General features: G+C 28.8%; 2 protein-coding genes across 2 annotated transcripts in view; both read left to right on the forward strand.

Moving 5' to 3' along the window:
• The window catches only part of LOC100809047 (vicianin hydrolase), a 6,407-nt gene extending 1,562 nt beyond the window's left edge, over positions 1-4,845 (forward strand). The window contains 11 exon segments of the mRNA NM_001354948.1: positions 64-122; positions 372-447; positions 713-784; positions 864-951; positions 1,733-1,985; positions 2,888-3,003; positions 3,135-3,349; positions 3,468-3,499; positions 3,972-4,074; positions 4,333-4,441; positions 4,537-4,845. Coding sequence (NP_001341877.1) covers positions 64-122; positions 372-447; positions 713-784; positions 864-951; positions 1,733-1,985; positions 2,888-3,003; positions 3,135-3,349; positions 3,468-3,499; positions 3,972-4,074; positions 4,333-4,441; positions 4,537-4,705 — 1,292 coding nt within the window. The 3' untranslated portion in view covers positions 4,706-4,845.
• Positions 4,846-8,357: 3,512 nt separating this feature from the next.
• Positions 8,358-16,442, forward strand: LOC100812639 (vicianin hydrolase). The gene is made up of 13 exons (XM_003532821.4): positions 8,358-9,144; positions 9,325-9,394; positions 11,408-11,466; positions 12,164-12,239; positions 12,432-12,503; positions 12,660-12,747; positions 13,016-13,268; positions 14,284-14,399; positions 14,887-15,101; positions 15,216-15,247; positions 15,464-15,566; positions 15,812-15,920; positions 16,036-16,442. The coding sequence occupies exons 1-13, from the start codon at positions 8,896-8,898 to the stop codon at positions 16,226-16,228; spliced, it is 1,635 nt and encodes a 544-aa protein (XP_003532869.2). The 5' UTR covers positions 8,358-8,895; the 3' UTR covers positions 16,229-16,442.
• Positions 16,443-16,783: the final 341 nt, after the last annotated feature.

The following is a 16,783-nucleotide window of genomic DNA, read 5'->3' on the forward strand; positions in this document are numbered from 1 at the left end:
ACCATCTTTTACAATAGTTCTGCCCATTCATAGTTTTATTTTATTTTTCTGTGGTGTGAACAGAAAAGATTTGGGATCATAGCACCGGTGACATGGGAGCTGATTTTTATCATCGATACAAGGTACATTCACCCTCAAATTTCAAAAAACAAAAATAAAAAAGTAAAAATTAAAAGTCATAGTGCTGAAGTAATATGATTCGTGGACTAATGGAATTAGAACACTCTTTTTAATAAAACTTGTTGTTTTGTTCTACTTCTAAAGCATACATTACATATAAAATAGGATTTATAATTTTGTCCTGTTATAACGCGTTTTTTCAGAACGCACTTTACTAATTAATGAAATTAACTAACGGTGTAATGTTGCAGGGTGACATAAAAATAGCGAAAGAAATTGGGCTGGACTCTTTCAGATTCTCTATCTCATGGTCAAGAATATTCCCAAGTAAGATTAAATCCTAAATCAAAACCTATTGTTGAAATTCTGTTTCATATTAAATTCTACACAATGTATACAAGAGGAATACTTCTTTTTGGTGTCCATAAATTTTACAATTTTATGATTTATCAATTTTTAAACCACTATTATTGTCTCCTAACAATAATTATGCATTACTCTCATATTATTAGTTACTTATATATTTTTATTTTATATTTTATTGAAAATATGTAAAAATACACGGAGTTAAATATTAAATTACTGCCTGCAGAGGGCAAGGGAGCAGTTAACCCCCTTGGGGTTAAATTCTACAACAATGTCATCGATGAGATCCTAGCAAATGGTAAACCTCTCCTAATACTTGATTTTATTTTTTCTTTACTATTTCTCAAAATTCGGCCTGCTAACTCGTTTTGGGACAGGTTTAAAACCTTTTGTCACTCTTTTTCATTGGGACTTTCCACAAGCTCTTGAAGATGAGTATGGAGGATTCCGTAGTCCTAAAGTAGTGTAAGTTACACTCTTGAATAGAGTTAACAATATGATTTTTAATACATTAACCTTTTTAATTAATTGAAATATATTAAGAATTACAAAATTATAAATAATATTTAAAACCAACGCTATTTATTTGGTGGGTCTTAGTAGCTATATATTATCTAAGGCTTATCTTGTTTAGTATGTGGTGCTAATTTAAGCACGTGCGCTTAACATTATTAATGGGCCCAATAAACATCTTTTAATAATAAATAATATTTTTTTTTATATAAAAATGAGTTGAATACATTCTTATCAATAAAATTTAAAGCCGACGCTATTTATTTGGTGGGTCTTGCTAGATATTAACTAAGACTTATGTTTGTTAAGTATGTCATGCTTATTTAAGCACGTGCACTTAACATTATTAATGGGCCCAATAAACAGCTTTTAATAATAAACAATATTTATACAAGAAAATGAATTTAACAATCTGTATAATTAGTATGACTTTTAAGTTATTATTGTAAAAAATTTTGTGGGATAAAATAACTAAATATAAGAATACGAGATTATTAGTGAGACTCATTTAGTAAAGTGTTTAAGGTTGTTAGATGGAGAGAAGAATTACTTAAATTATACAAAGCTAGATATAAGTGACGTGTAGCAATAAAATTCATTTAAGAACCAAAAAGTACAGAAATGAATTCCTAGAAAATAGATGGCCTAATAACAAAATTATTTAAAAGAGGAGCATTTTTTTAGCCATTTAACCATCAATTTTCAATGAACTTTCCTTATTATTGATAATTAGGGCGGATTTTCGTGGCTACGCAAACTTCTGCTTCAAGACCTTTGGAGACAGAGTCAAATATTGGGTCACTTTGAATGAACCCTTATCATTTAGTCTCAATGGCTACAATGGTGGCACCTTTGCACCAGGTAGATGTTCTAAATACGTTGCCAATTGTAGTGCTGGCGATTCATCCACTGAACCCTATATCGTTGGACACTACTTATTACTTGCTCATGAATCTGCTGCCACATTATACAAGACAAAATATCAGGTAAACATCGAAAACATTAATTTTATAGAAAAAAAAAGCTAAAGGAAAATTATATTATAGTAATTACGTACATTGAAGAATATTAATCATGTCTATTTAGGCTTGTTTATTAGCTATCATATCCGTCGTGTTATTTTATATTTTTTTTTTAGTTTTAGTATAATATAAATTTATTTTCCAGAAATTTGGTTAATTCTCAGTCTCCTTGATAATATAAACTTTTTATAAAATAATTTTCACCTCATATTATATATACTTTCCATTTTAAAAATTAATTTTACTATAGGTCTGCATCCTATCGATCATGGCTGCATGCTTATCTTTCGTATGTACCAATATTTTTTTAAAGAAAAATATTTGGCTGATGAACATATTTGAAATGATTGGAGAATAGTATGTCTATTTTAGCTTGTGATACTTATACCCCTACATCCTATCGACATGGCTCCGTGCTGGTCTTCCGTACTAATATAGTTGTCTTTTTTATTTTTAAATTTTGTTGTTATAAAGTTAACATAATATCAATAGTGACTTTTTGATATTTCTAATATATTTTTGAATGACGTGGAATATGAAAAGAAAAATTATTTTGATGATGAACATATTTGAAACGAAAACATATTTGAATGACGTGGGGTTTGAAACCTCGGTAAAAACAATTGAAAGATTTAATATATATATATTTTTTACAATTCTCAGTCAAAAACACTACAATTTTAACTAGAAAGGAATTTTGAATACACAAAAATAATTATTATTGTCTTAAGATAAATTAAGCCAACCACATATAGTTATTGATTGATATTAAAAACAGTTTTAATAATTAGAGATTGGGAATGAATCATAAAATCTTACATAGTGTAAGTCTTGCTCATCGGACAAAACATATCGTGGTTGTGTAGGCTCGTCAAAAAGGACAAATTGGGATCACTAATCCAACACACTACTTTTTGCCAAAATCTCAAAGTGCTGCAGATTACAAGGCAGCAAGTAGAGCTCTGGACTTCTTCTTTGGTTGGTATGTATTTCTCATAAATAAACACAAAGGGGGAAAATCTATATATGGAAATTGAACTTTGATATAGTAGTTTATAAAAATTAATAATATTAAGTATAAACATTGTAATGGTAGAAATTAATTTTTTTCAGGTATTCTGATCCGGTTTTCTATGGTGACTATCCGGAGAGTATGAAATCTTCAGTAGGTTCTAGGCTCCCAAAATTCACAAAAGCTGAATCTGAAGGTCTAAAAAATTCCATAGATTTTCTTGGTGTGAATTACTACACCACTTATTATGCGGAACATGCTGAACCTGTCAGTGCCAACCGAACCTTCTACACAGACATACTAGCCAGTCTCAGTAGTAAGTACTTATGGCAAAACCAAGTAAATTTTGGTACAGTAAATTATTATTATTATTTTTTTACAATTTTTTAACAGTGAACTGACAAACACAAGTTACAATTTTCTCATGATCACAGCGGAAAGGAATGGTCTACATGTTGGAACCCCGGTATAATAAATTTTCTGCCAAACTAATTAAACTTATGCTATTTAATTTTTGTTGGTTGATATATATATATACCATTTCCTTCATGCCATACAAGTAGTTTTTTCTGTATCTATGAAACAAATTATCTAAAATTATTTCAACTCAATTAATTTTGATCTTATAATCAATTATGTCTAATTAAATATGTGAATATTTTAACGGAATTTTAAATAATCAAACGTGGAACTGGACCCAAACATATATTTATAATGTGTTTGGGTTTTAACCTCCAAAATCATGGTGAAAAATTGAAAAAGTTAAATTAACTATTTGTTTGTTTGCTTTGACCATTAATTTGATTTTGAAATTGATTTTGTTAGGATTGAAAGTTAATCCAAACACACTTAGTGAAGTAAAACCATACAATAGCAGTGAACATGCATTTCTATTTTAATTTCTGCCACTAATGAAACAAAATTTTATTGTTGTGCAGACTGATTTGAATTGGCTCTTTATCTTTCCAAAGGGAATTCATCTTCTTATGGCACACATAAAGGATAAATACAAGAATCTTCCTATTTACATCACTGAAAATGGTAAATATACCATACAATATTCAACTTCATTTTGGTTAGTAATTAGACTCAGTAAGATTAATTCCTATCATTATTTTTTATCACCCGATTAATTCCTTATTTAAGAACCTAATTGTTTCTGTACTGATCTAGTTTCTTTGTCCATAATAGCTGATGCAATAAGTGACATGAAGCATAGTTTTATGAAACACTAGCTTAACTGCAAGTAATTGATTAGTTAATTAGAAATTAATTATTTTTGGTTCTTAATTTTTTTAGGCATGGCTGAATCAAGGAATGACTCAATACCAGTCAATGAAGCCCGCAAGGATAGTATAAGGATTAGATACCATGATGGCCATCTTAAATTCCTTCTTCAAGCGATCAAGTGAGAAAGTGAAATGGATTTCTCTATCTATACATATATTTGGTTCATAATAAATTGTTAATTTCTGGCAATATTTTTTTTCCTTTCTCTTTCAGGGAAGGTGTTAATTTGAAGGGCTATTATGCATGGTCATTTTCGGACAGTTTTGAATGGGATGCTGGTTACACAGTTCGATTCGGGCTCATATATGTGGATTACAAGAACAACTTGAAAAGATACCCCAAGTTCTCTGCTTTTTGGTTGCAAAAGTTCCTTCTCAAGTGATCTGAATTTAGTGTTCCTTTGACATGTCTAGTGTTTTTCTTGTTTATTTCCCTAGATTTCATCGTATATCACTTGTGTTGGATGTAATCAAGAGATCATTTTATCAAATAAATAATGCCAAATGGCATGTCGAAGTAAAATACCACCGGTTCATTATAGTGGCCATGAGTTCTAGAGGTTCATTTTGAGGAAGAATGCTAATTAATAATAATCTTATCACTCTTTTTACGTTCTCGCCTATCGGGTGAAATTCACAAGTCTGACTAGATATGTTAATTGCATTCCCTATTTGATGAGTAATCCTTCCTAAACTAGCAAGACTCACTTGAATTTCAATCAATACGAATAAGTATGTTGAAAAGAATATTAGAGATTAAGGGTTGTTGTAATTTATTTTTTTTGAAATGCTATAATTTATTGTTGCTTCCAATGGGAAAAGTACATTCGGTGCTTCTATAACTAGCTTAATTAACTTCAAGTTATGAAACAACATTGTTTTCTCTCGAAATAGATATGCCAAATGATATCAACCCCTTTATTGGTTTATGCTAAATCACTTTAAAATTCCTTTTCCTCCCTTTTTTTCCATGTGTTATCGTTAGGGTGACTAAAGATCAAAAGCTAAAACTAAGAAAGAGAAAAAACAAACAGGACAATTAGAGTTACAGGAAGGATGAGGCCAGATTTGAGGCAGGGAAGAAAAAGGGTGGGACTCGTCGGTTGTGACAAGAAAATAACGAATTTCATGATGAACAAAGTAGGACCAGAGATGTATATTATGCACGGTTTTGAAATTGCAATTGTGGTCGTAGAAACCTCTAAAACTTTAACACTATGGAAAGCTTGCAAATAAATGCAGCTAAAGTTTGAACAATTATGATGTTTGACCGGACGATCTATTATCACAGTTGGAGGATTTATTCTAATCCATAATTTTAATGATTATAAAAATATAAATTATTGATGATATTTAAGTGAATATGATTGTTTACATATGAGTACACTTAGATTTATTTCATATCCCACAACTCTTATGAGTGCAGATGTTGAATCATACGTAGAAACTGTTTTATTAAAGAATAATATCTAAAGTATAACGTGTTGTTATGAACTAGTTCTATTTTTTGTGAAAATTAATATTTATACATTGTATTCCTTTTATACAAGTTGATAGTACTTATTTACTTACACAATCTATTTTTATATTAAGTATATGTGACGTCCAATGCTGTATTAAAATCTATGTTAACTATAAAGAAAAGTGCACAAACACAATTTTTGTAATTTTATTTTTGTTTCTCTTATTTTGAATTGTTAATATTTGAATAAGGATTGAGGATTCAAATGTTAATGATACTTTAGTTGATATGTGGAAAGTGAAACTTCCTCCTAAGGTGAATATTTTCTTATGGAGGATGTTGTGAAACAAATTACCTAGTAGGGATAACTTGATGAGAAGAAACATAATTGGAGAAGATGGAGATTTGAGCTGCCTATTCTGTCAAAATTCCAATGAATCTGTAATACATTCGTTGTTTAGGTGTTTGCGGGTAGATGAAATTTGGAAAACTTGTTATGCATGGCTGGGTGTTAAAATTGCTTTCCGGTACTCTGTGGATGAGCATTACTGGCAATATCGTATTCCTCTGGAGAACACTGCATGGGTGTTATGGAACAACAGGAACAGCATTGTTTTTAATGGTGGTCACTTTGATAAGCAGAAAATAGTACAGGAAATAATGTTCCAATCATGGACGTGGATTAAAGAATTTGATAAGTCTTTCTCCTACTCTTTTGTCCAGTGGAGCATGAATTCGGGTCTCTGCTTGTTGGGGCAATAAATCACTATAAAGGGAGAATGATTGAAAAGCAAGGAAAATGCAGGTATGATAGGAAACAAAAATCCTGGTATTGCCGGAATTCAGCCATGTGCAAAAGGAGTAACAGGGGATATCGGGTGGTGAAGTTAGAGAAAGGTGCAAGGCTAGTTGATTTTGTCAATATGCTGATATATAAAACAACAATGAATGGTTGGTGAATATCATAATGGCTACAATGTGATTGGTTGGCACAAAGGCACCATGGGCTGATAGTGGCTACGTGTCGGGGCTGGAGGTTTTGTTGTTTTGACTCTAACTAGTAGATTGGATGATTTTTTGGGATAGTTTTAGTTGGGCTGAAAGGGATATGCCATGCATGGTTCTTATGCAGGATTCTGATGTTGGCGTCTGGTTAACCAATACTTACATAACTTATGTTAATATTGAGTAACCAAGGGTTTTTTAGACTTGATACAAGGATTAGTACCTTATTCTGTACATGGTTTTGGACGCCCATCTATGAAAGGACAAAAATATAATGGAATAGAAGGATTTAAGAGAATATTCTTCCAAGTTTATTTTTGTTAAAGAAAAGAAACATATCCTGTTGTGTGTGTACTTTATTTCTTTCCTCTCCAACTAGAGCGCAACATGTTATATCACATCCAGTTATAAGACAATGGTCATATCAAGACAAACATAAATCCTATAATGAATATCTTCATTGAAGTTTATAAAAGGCAATTCAAACTATCTTATTCAAGTTAACGAAAAAGATGAAAAATGAATTAAGAATTAAGCAAGAGCAGTTCAAAGTGTGATTCAATAAAGTAATTGAACAATACAAAATAATGTTTAATTATTTCATCATTTGTCTAGCAAAGTTACTAATTATATTTGAGTTTATCCACTCTATTAAATGATTTGAATTTGTCTATTCATCCAAATATATTCCTCGGTAAAAGTTATAAGTGACTTAGTATTAAATAATATTTGAGTGTCTTAAATTCAAAGAAAGTCTAAAGACATGTCAAAAATAACTTAAAATTATTGTTATAACTAGAAGTGACATGACATGCATAATATTTGTTTGTAACGAAGCTTTGATAAAATATTTCATAAGTTTATAAAAGAGAACTAGAAGTACTTTTATTTGAATAAATTAATATAAATTAAGTGTTTTTATTTTTCTTTAAAGCTATTTGATTAATATTTTCTTAAATTTATTTGACACACTTAGCTATAGAAACAGAAGTCAAGGTACAGAGAGTATTTTGTTTTTGTGAAAACTTACACTTTTTTAATTTTTTAATTTTAAAAAATAATTTCAATTTTGCAGAAACTAAATTCGAACATTTCCATATTTACAATGACGAAAAACATATTTTAACCTAACTTAAATTTTATCAAATATAATAATATCTATATAAAATAAATAAGATTGTTATTAATTTTATTTTTTAGAAAAAAAAAGTCAAGACATAAAACAATTATATAATAACTAAAATCAATAAAATATAATCTTCATATAAGATCTTTTAAAAAAATAAAATTATTTTATAATTTAAAAAAATTAGAGATAAAAACAATTTTATAGTAACTAAAATGTGATAAAATATAATACTTAATAATATTTTCTTTAAAAAATAAAATTACTATTGATTTGATAGTTTAGAAGAAAAAAGAAGTCATGAGATAGAAATAGATTGTATATATAATAATTAAAATTCAATCAAATATAATTTTTAGATAAGATTTCTTAAAAGAAAATAATTTATTTTTTATAGAGAAATTGTATGCCACCTTCAATATTGATCCCATGCTGCGGCTGCTCCACTGTACGTGATTCTATAAATAATAATTAAACTTTTTATTGATATAACATAGGTAGTATACTGTGCACAGAATAAAACAAGACCAATCTAGAATGAGATGCTTACAACTACGTGTGGAGTGCCAGCCTTTGTTGATATTTGAAGTTGACATATTTGACGCGGGCATTGGAAGAACGCTTGTTGCAACTTGCGTATAAACATAAATTAAATCAAATTAAATTATTTAATTTGTTGATTAAAGAATATATAGATATTATAAGTGACATTATTCTGTAATAAGATATAGATAGAGTAAAAACCAATAACAGTGACAATGGTAATACATATATAATAGTAATAGTGGGTGACACTAGTAACCACAGTGGTGATTATAAAACAATGCAAAAAAAAAAAATACAATAAAAAAATAAAATTAACTCATTTTATTGAAACCAAAAACATATATTTAAGTGATGATAATAATAACCCAAAAATTTCCTTCAAAAAAAATAATAAGAAAAATATCCTCCTATATGTGTCATATTCCCCTAAAAAGATGAAACAAATTATCCAACTCATTCTTCTATATATTGAAAGCATTCTTGACGATAGTTTTGGACATAAAGTAGAAATGAGAACTAAAATTGTTTCTCTCCTCTGTCTTCTATCTCTTGCTACCCTTTTGGCTAGTGGCACTGAAAGTGCATCTCCAATCAGCCTGAAGCCAAGCCACAAGGCTTCATCATTCAACAGAAGCCTTTTTCCTTCCACTTTTCTCTTTGGAATAGGTTCTTCCGCATACCAGGTTCTGATATGATAGTGATAGTGATGATAACCACACAACAATTCATGCATTTGTTTCATTAAGACCATGTAGCTGCGTTTAAATTTTCCAACAAACTTTTAAGACCTGTGGTCTTTAAACTTATCGAACAGGAAGTAAGCATGATTCATTAATGTTTTTGTTGTTTTGTTATTGTTTCAGGTAGAAGGAGCAGCAAATGAAGATGGAAGAGGACCAAGCATATGGGACAACTTCACTAAAGAGCATCCTGGTTACCCTCTTTCTTTGACTTTATTTAGAATCTTTTCGGATAAACTTATGCAAAAACTCTTCTAAGAAAAAAAATAAACGAATTTTGAGGATCTCACTAGTCATGCAAAACTCACGTACGTGTGTCTTTCTGCTGCGGTGTTAAACCTTCCAATTGCGGTATAAGAGTCTTTTTTTTTTTTAATAATGTTTCTCTGTTACATAAATTGTTGGACGAGCTGATATGGACACTCAATTACTGATTGTGAAAGATTAGAACTTAGAAGGGGAAGAAACATTATTGCACGTAAAGTTGAAAGGTAGAAATCGTGAACATTGAGAATCGGAAAAACATGGTCAATTGAAAAACGGTTAAGGTACGTTTACGTCACGTTCACTATTGGGAGATAAGAAGATAACAACACCCGACTTACTTAAAAGAGATTTTAATCTCAACTGTTGATTAACTTAAATTGTAATCCAATTACTATTATTATAATTAGTTCTCATTTTTTTCTTTTTAAGATGTGTTTCCATTTCAAATATATATGTCTGTATTCACTTTTACCTATTTGAGATGGTGGTGTGTCACGATAAAAATAAAGAGATGAAAACAAAATGGTAAGAAAAAGGAAATGAAAAACAAAATGAGTGTAGCCATATATTTATTGTAAAAAGTATTAAAAGTTATGATAAGTTTATTTATCAAATATTTTTATTTTAACCTCAGACACACATATATTATAATTTTCATTTTTATTACTTTACATATAAATATGCATAACTTGCAAATGTGTATAATTAAAATAAAAATATTTCATAATTAAATTTATGATCTTAATTTTAATATTTTTTCATACAATAAACAGCAACACACACACCCATTTTCTCCTTCATTTTTATTTCTTTTCCATTTTCGTCCCATCTCTTTATTCTTTTTTCATCAAAATATTTATTTTAATATTGAATGTTTGTGTTTTTATTTTATAAATTAAAATAATAAAGATTTAATATGAAAGAAAATCATTTTTAATATGAAAAAAAAAACATTTTTTCACAATTGTGATACTTGAAAACAAAAATTGCAATCAACATGTGTTCAGAAGTAAGGTAATAGTTGTTTATATTATAAACCAAATAAGCTAATGTCTTAATAGCGTTGGTGTCCATCTCAGCACTACATCACCAATTCACGTCACATCAACCACATTATGTTAACAACCTTCAGCCAATCAATGGACGAAAGCTACTTAGTTTAAAAAATGGGACAATGATAAAGTCATGTATATACAAAAGACGACCAAAATCACAAATTAACAATTAGATTTAATTATCAATTTCATCGTCAAGCATCGGAAGATTCAAAATGTTCTGCTGCTTTGGAGTTACCATGATGGCAAGAAGACCAGCAAGGTGGCGCCTAAGCATTCCCCCGCCCTCAACGGTGGCGCCACCGCCAAATTAATTGGTTGGCTTTTTCACTAACGCCAATGGGCTTGCTTGAAATTTACAACCATTTTCAAGCTAGAAAAATTAATTAAAGTGGATCACATGCTTTCTTTTGGTAATTTCTCCTTAATTTGGTTATCATCGTAGTTTATTATAGAGTTAGTGAGTTTAGTTGAGATTGGAATTGGATGTATGTTTATAAGTGGAGTTTTAAAACAATAACAAATATAGTGGTGGTTAAAAATTGTTATTATTTCAAACCAAAACTGCCAGAATTTATACTTATAATGAGATCAATTTAATTGGACGAAAATGATTAAATTTTTATATTTTTTTTAAAAAATAAGTTTAAATTGAATCTTTTAAATATTTGGAGAAAAAAATGAATCTTTTAAAATGATTTGGATAATTAAGCCTAAAATTATAAAGAAATAAAAATTGCAATTGAGTTAAAGAAAATGATTTTTTTTTATAAGAATGTAGAGTACTGTAAATGAGTATAAATTTGATCTATACTTGTGCGTTATCGTCATCCTAACAAGAGTTCAGCCCATTGATAATTTTAAATTTTCTGTGGTGCGAACAGAAAAGATTTGGGATCAAAGCACCGGCGATGTAGGAGCTGATTTTTATCATCGGTACAAGGTACATTAACCCTCAAATTTCACCATTTTTAGGCATAGTGTTATAGTAACAGGACTTGTACGTGGACTAATGGATATTTTAAGTGGTTCCATTCGTCTTGGTTACTTAATTGCTAATAGAACTTTTAGTTCAACTTCTAAAACATATTAAGTATAAAATACAATTTATAATTTAACCCGTTTATTCAACGCTACCTTACTATGTATAATGTATATTAATGAATTAGAGAACAGTAATGCTGTATGAGTATATAATACGAACCTTTTTTTGGAGAGTATATGGAAAGTACAAACTTATTTTTTATCCCACTAAAAATAATAATAAATCTTTATTAGAGATTGTGAACACACTTAAAGTAAGCTAATATTTAACTTTTAACCTGATTTATTTTATAATTAAATTTTAAATTATTTAGTTAAAAAATATAAATTAATATCACTTTGTATCAATTATTATTGATTGGTACATGATATAAACCTAGTTTATACAAATTCACATGTTTACGATAAATGTTAAATTTTTTTATAGATCGATAAATGTTAAATTTAAAGAATTAAAAAAAACGAGAAGTTTGACAGAAATCATAGATCTTATGTACAGTTAAGAAAATTAATTGATATGATATTCGTACTGTATAATATTTACTACAATTTTCCTATATAGAGAGAATTAATTATCTGCCAGTGCAATGTTGCAGAGTGACATAAAATTGGTGAAAGACATTGGGTTGGACTCCTTCAGATTCTCCATCTCTTGGACAAGAATATTTCCCAGTAAGATATAATCCTAAGTAAAAACTATTGTTGGCATTCCGTTTCGTAAATTATACATTATAAGTACTAGAAAAATACAAAGAAAGATTCATGTTATGTCACATAGTGTGGAAACAAGAAAGTGTTTTTTTTTATTTTTTATTTCAAAAACAACAAAAAAGTGATTTCAAAATATTGAATTACTTCCTGCAGAGGGGAAAGGAGCCGTTAATGGCTTGGGGGTTGAATTCTACAACAATCTCATCGATGAGGTTCTATCAAATGGTATTTTTTTTCCTTTCTTTATTTAAAGTACAATGCATGGTAAATTAAAATTTCTGATATCATACATATTACTAGATCTTCTAGCCCTAATACTTGACTTGTTCATTTTTACTCCAAATTCCGCTTGCTAATTCGTTTTATCTTATTTTGGGGCAGATTTAAAACCTTTTGTTACTCTTTTCCACTGGGACTTCCCACAAGCTCTTGAAGATGAGTATGGAGGATTTCGTAGTTCTAATGTAGTGTAGGTTATACTCTTCATGAAAGTTAACAACTTATTCTCATTACACTCTTCATTATTAACTGAAATTTATTTAAAAAAATTCTTTAAATAAAAGTAAGACTAGCACTACTATTGGAAGATCTCAACGAATTTCAATTTATAATGATAAAAAATACTGTTTAAAAGAGGTTGATATAAATAATGTTGCTAATGTTTCTCTTTCACTCAATTAGCTGATTAACTATATCAATTTCCAATAAACATTTTTTTCCTTGTTATGGATAATTAGGGAGGATTTTCGTAAATATGCTGACTTTTGCTACAAGACCTTTGGAGACAGAGTGAAACATTGGGTCACTATAAATGAACCCTTATCATATAGCATCAATGGCTATAATGGTGGCACCTTTGCACCAAGTAGATGTTCTAAGTACGTTGCCAATTGCAGTGCTGGTGACTCATCCATTGAACCCTACATTGTTGGTCACTACTTATTACTTGCTCACGAGGCTGCTGCCACATTGTACAAGAAAAAATATCAGGTTTACTTCAAACACATTTTCTAGAAAAAATACAAGACGTAAAATTATAAATAGTATTTACAATGGAGAAAAATAAAACGTTCTATTTTGGCTTGCTTAACAGTTATCTTATGTATGTAATATGACGTTTAAATTGGTGAGTTTTGAGCAGAAAAAAAAAATAGATAGATAGCATAATTTGTAGATCTTTTATATTAAATAAAAATTGAAGAATTATATTTGAATAAAAAAAATAGAAAATCAAATTCATTTATAGTTTTTTTTCTTCTTAAAAGCAAATTATAAAAAAAAATTAATAATACTCAACTTTAGCATCGTTTATAGTTATGAATATTAATAAACACATATTTAATTAATACAGTATATATAGTTATTTTATAATTGTATTTTAAATTAATATAAAATATTTTCAAAAATGTATAGGCCATATGTGTGCGTAATTTTGTGACTTTTAATGTATTAGAGTCCCATACTTATTTTTTTTGAAAAAATAATAAATAAATAAAATATAATAAATCATATTAAAATCATAAGTTATTTACTAACTTTGCGTTGGTCAAAATGAAACTTAATTTAGATTTATAAAGATTGTAAGTTAAATTTCTCGAAAGAGATTAAATATCGAAAATAGTGAATTAGTAGTGATGATAGTTACATCCCACATATAGTACAATAATAAATAAAATCCTAAGGTATTTTATAACTAAAAAAACTGTTATAAATAGCATCACCTAATTTTTGTTTTTGTTAAAGTATATTTTATTTTTCTCATTTATCTTTTTCACACTTTTAGGTAGACAATATATAATGTGAAAGTTTTAAAAAAGTCTAATACAATAATAGACCCTTGCAAACTCTTTGGAACATTTTAATTAGGTCCATACATTATTAAAAACAAAGTTAAGGATTAGAGATTGGGAATAAATCATAAAACTTATACATGTGCAAGTCTCATAGAATCATAAAATAATTGCAGAACTGATGAAACGTATTAATATTGTGGTTTCGTACGTAGGCTCGTCAAAAAGGACAAATTGGGATCACCCTTCCGACTCACTTCTTTTTGCCAAAATCAAATAGTGTTGCCGATAAACAAGCAGCAAATCGAGCTCTGGACTTTTTCTTTGGCTGGTATGTAATTCTCATAATAAAAAGAAGAGAAAAAATCTATGCAAATTGAACTTTTTGATCAGTTTATAAGAAATAGGCTAAATGGTATTTTATTTATTTTTTTTCAAAGTGAAAATTTTCCTTTCATCCATTATCTTATTTAAAAGGTTTGTAATGATATTTTATCGATCCTTTAAAAAGATAATTTTGATACTTATCTTATTTAATAGATTAAAAAATAATCCTTCAACTATTAAAATATATTCAACCTTATCCTTTAAATAACACTTTGATAATTAAAAGATGAATTTGAATGTATTTAAATAAATGAGAAATTATTTTAAAATTTTTAAATAAGATAAATGAATAAAGTGATTTTTTTAAAAAAATAAATGATAATTTTAAACAAAATAAATAAGATAAAGAATAAAATTGAACTTAAAAAAAAAAAAAACAAAGTGATCATTTAGCTTTAAACTTTGTAATCGTACAAATTCAATTTTTTCAGGCATGCTCGTCCAGTTATATTTGGTGACTATCCTGAGAGTATGAAATCTTCAGTGGGTTCTAGACTACCTAAATTCACAAAAGCTCAATCTGAAGGTCTCAAAAGTTCCATTGATTTTCTTGGTGTAAATTATTACACCACATATTATGCAGAAAATGCTGCACCTGTAAGAGCCAACAGGACCTTCAACACAGATATGCTAGTCACTCTCAGTAGTACGTACATATTGCAAAACTAAGTAAAATTGACTACAATAAATTATTATTATTTTTACTATTTTATAATTTGTGAACTGACAAACACAAGCAACAATTTTCTCTTGATCACAGCGGAAAAGAATGGTGTGGCTATTGGGACCCCGGTATAGTAAATATTCTGTCAAACTATTTAACCCAATTAATGTTAATTACTTAATTTGAGTTGGTTGATAATACACCACTTTTCTTCATGCCATGCAAGTAGTATTTCCTGTATAAATGTGATTTTGATCATCATGATCTAACGTACGTGAATCCAAATAGCTAGTGAACAATATGCATTTCTTCTACTAATGAAACTAAATTTTATTGTTGCACAGACTGATTTGGATTGGCTCTATATCTATCCGAAGGGAATTCATCTTCTTATGGTACACATAAAGGATAAATACAAGAATCCAAATATTTACGTCAATGAAAATGGTAAATACTACACAATTAAAATTCGTTTTGGTTAGTAAATAGGCACAGTAATTAAGATTGCAATGATCCTATCATAAAATTCGTTTTGGTTCCTAATTTTGTTCTGTAGTGATCTTGTTTCTTTGTCCATGATAGTTTGATGCAATAAGTGATGTGAACCATATTTTATGTGAAACACTAGCTTAACTGAAAGCTAGCAATTGATACGTTAATTAGAAATTAATTTCATTTGGTTCTTCTTTTAGGCATTGCTGAAGCAAGGAATGACTCAATACCAGTCGATGAAGCCCTTAATGATGGTATCAGGATTAGATACCTTAAGAGCCACCTTAGACTCCTTCTTCAAGCGATCAAGTGAGAAAGTGCAATATGGGATTATTTATTTTTAACTAGAAGTTATTCATATATATTTTGTTCATAATGAATTATTAGATGTGGTAATTTTTGTTTTTCCTATCCCTTATTGCAGGGAAGGTGTTAATGTGAAGGGCTACTATGCATGGTCATTTTCGGACAGCTTTGAATGGGATGCTGGTTACACAGTTCGATTTGGTCACGTATATGTTGATTACAACAACAATTTGAAAAGATACCTCAAGTCCTCTGCGTTTTGGCTGAAAAAGTTCCTTCTCAACGACAATAATAAAGTCTTATCCTATTAGATAAAGTCAACTTAATAAATTATATGATGTCATCTGATATAGTTAAAAATTAAAATTTCAAAAATATTATTAAATTTAAGATTTCTTTTGATAATTTGTTTCAGCGTCTTGTTTGATTTCTCTTCTTCATTTCTCAGGATTAAAAATAATATAATTTAGTTTTCTAATTAATAGAAGTGGTTTTCTTTGTACATGTGTGCACTGTTTGGTGTTTGGTGGCAGCAAAAGGCAAAGAATAGTGTTGAGAAAATATGATACTGTTCATTTCGTCGCTACAGTGAGCGGATTTGCACGGAAAGGCACTGGCTGGCCTATTGCTTGCCTTTTTTTCCAACATTTTGTACTTTTTTTATAACAAAAGACATGAGTTTTTGGTAGTAATACTTTTAAGGTTAAAATATAATTTTTATTTCTTTAAAATATCTAAAATTTATTTTTAGTCTTTGTAAAGAATTTTATCCTTTTTTTATTCTGATAAATTTATAATGTGATTTTTTTTCAGAATTAAGTTTGGACTAATCTAAATCTAAGTAATATTTGCTTATCTACTTAAAA

The sequence above is a fragment of the Glycine max genome, chromosome 8, assembly GCF_000004515.6.
Source record: "Glycine max cultivar Williams 82 chromosome 8, Glycine_max_v4.0, whole genome shotgun sequence".
NCBI lineage: Eukaryota > Viridiplantae > Streptophyta > Magnoliopsida > Fabales > Fabaceae > Glycine > Glycine max.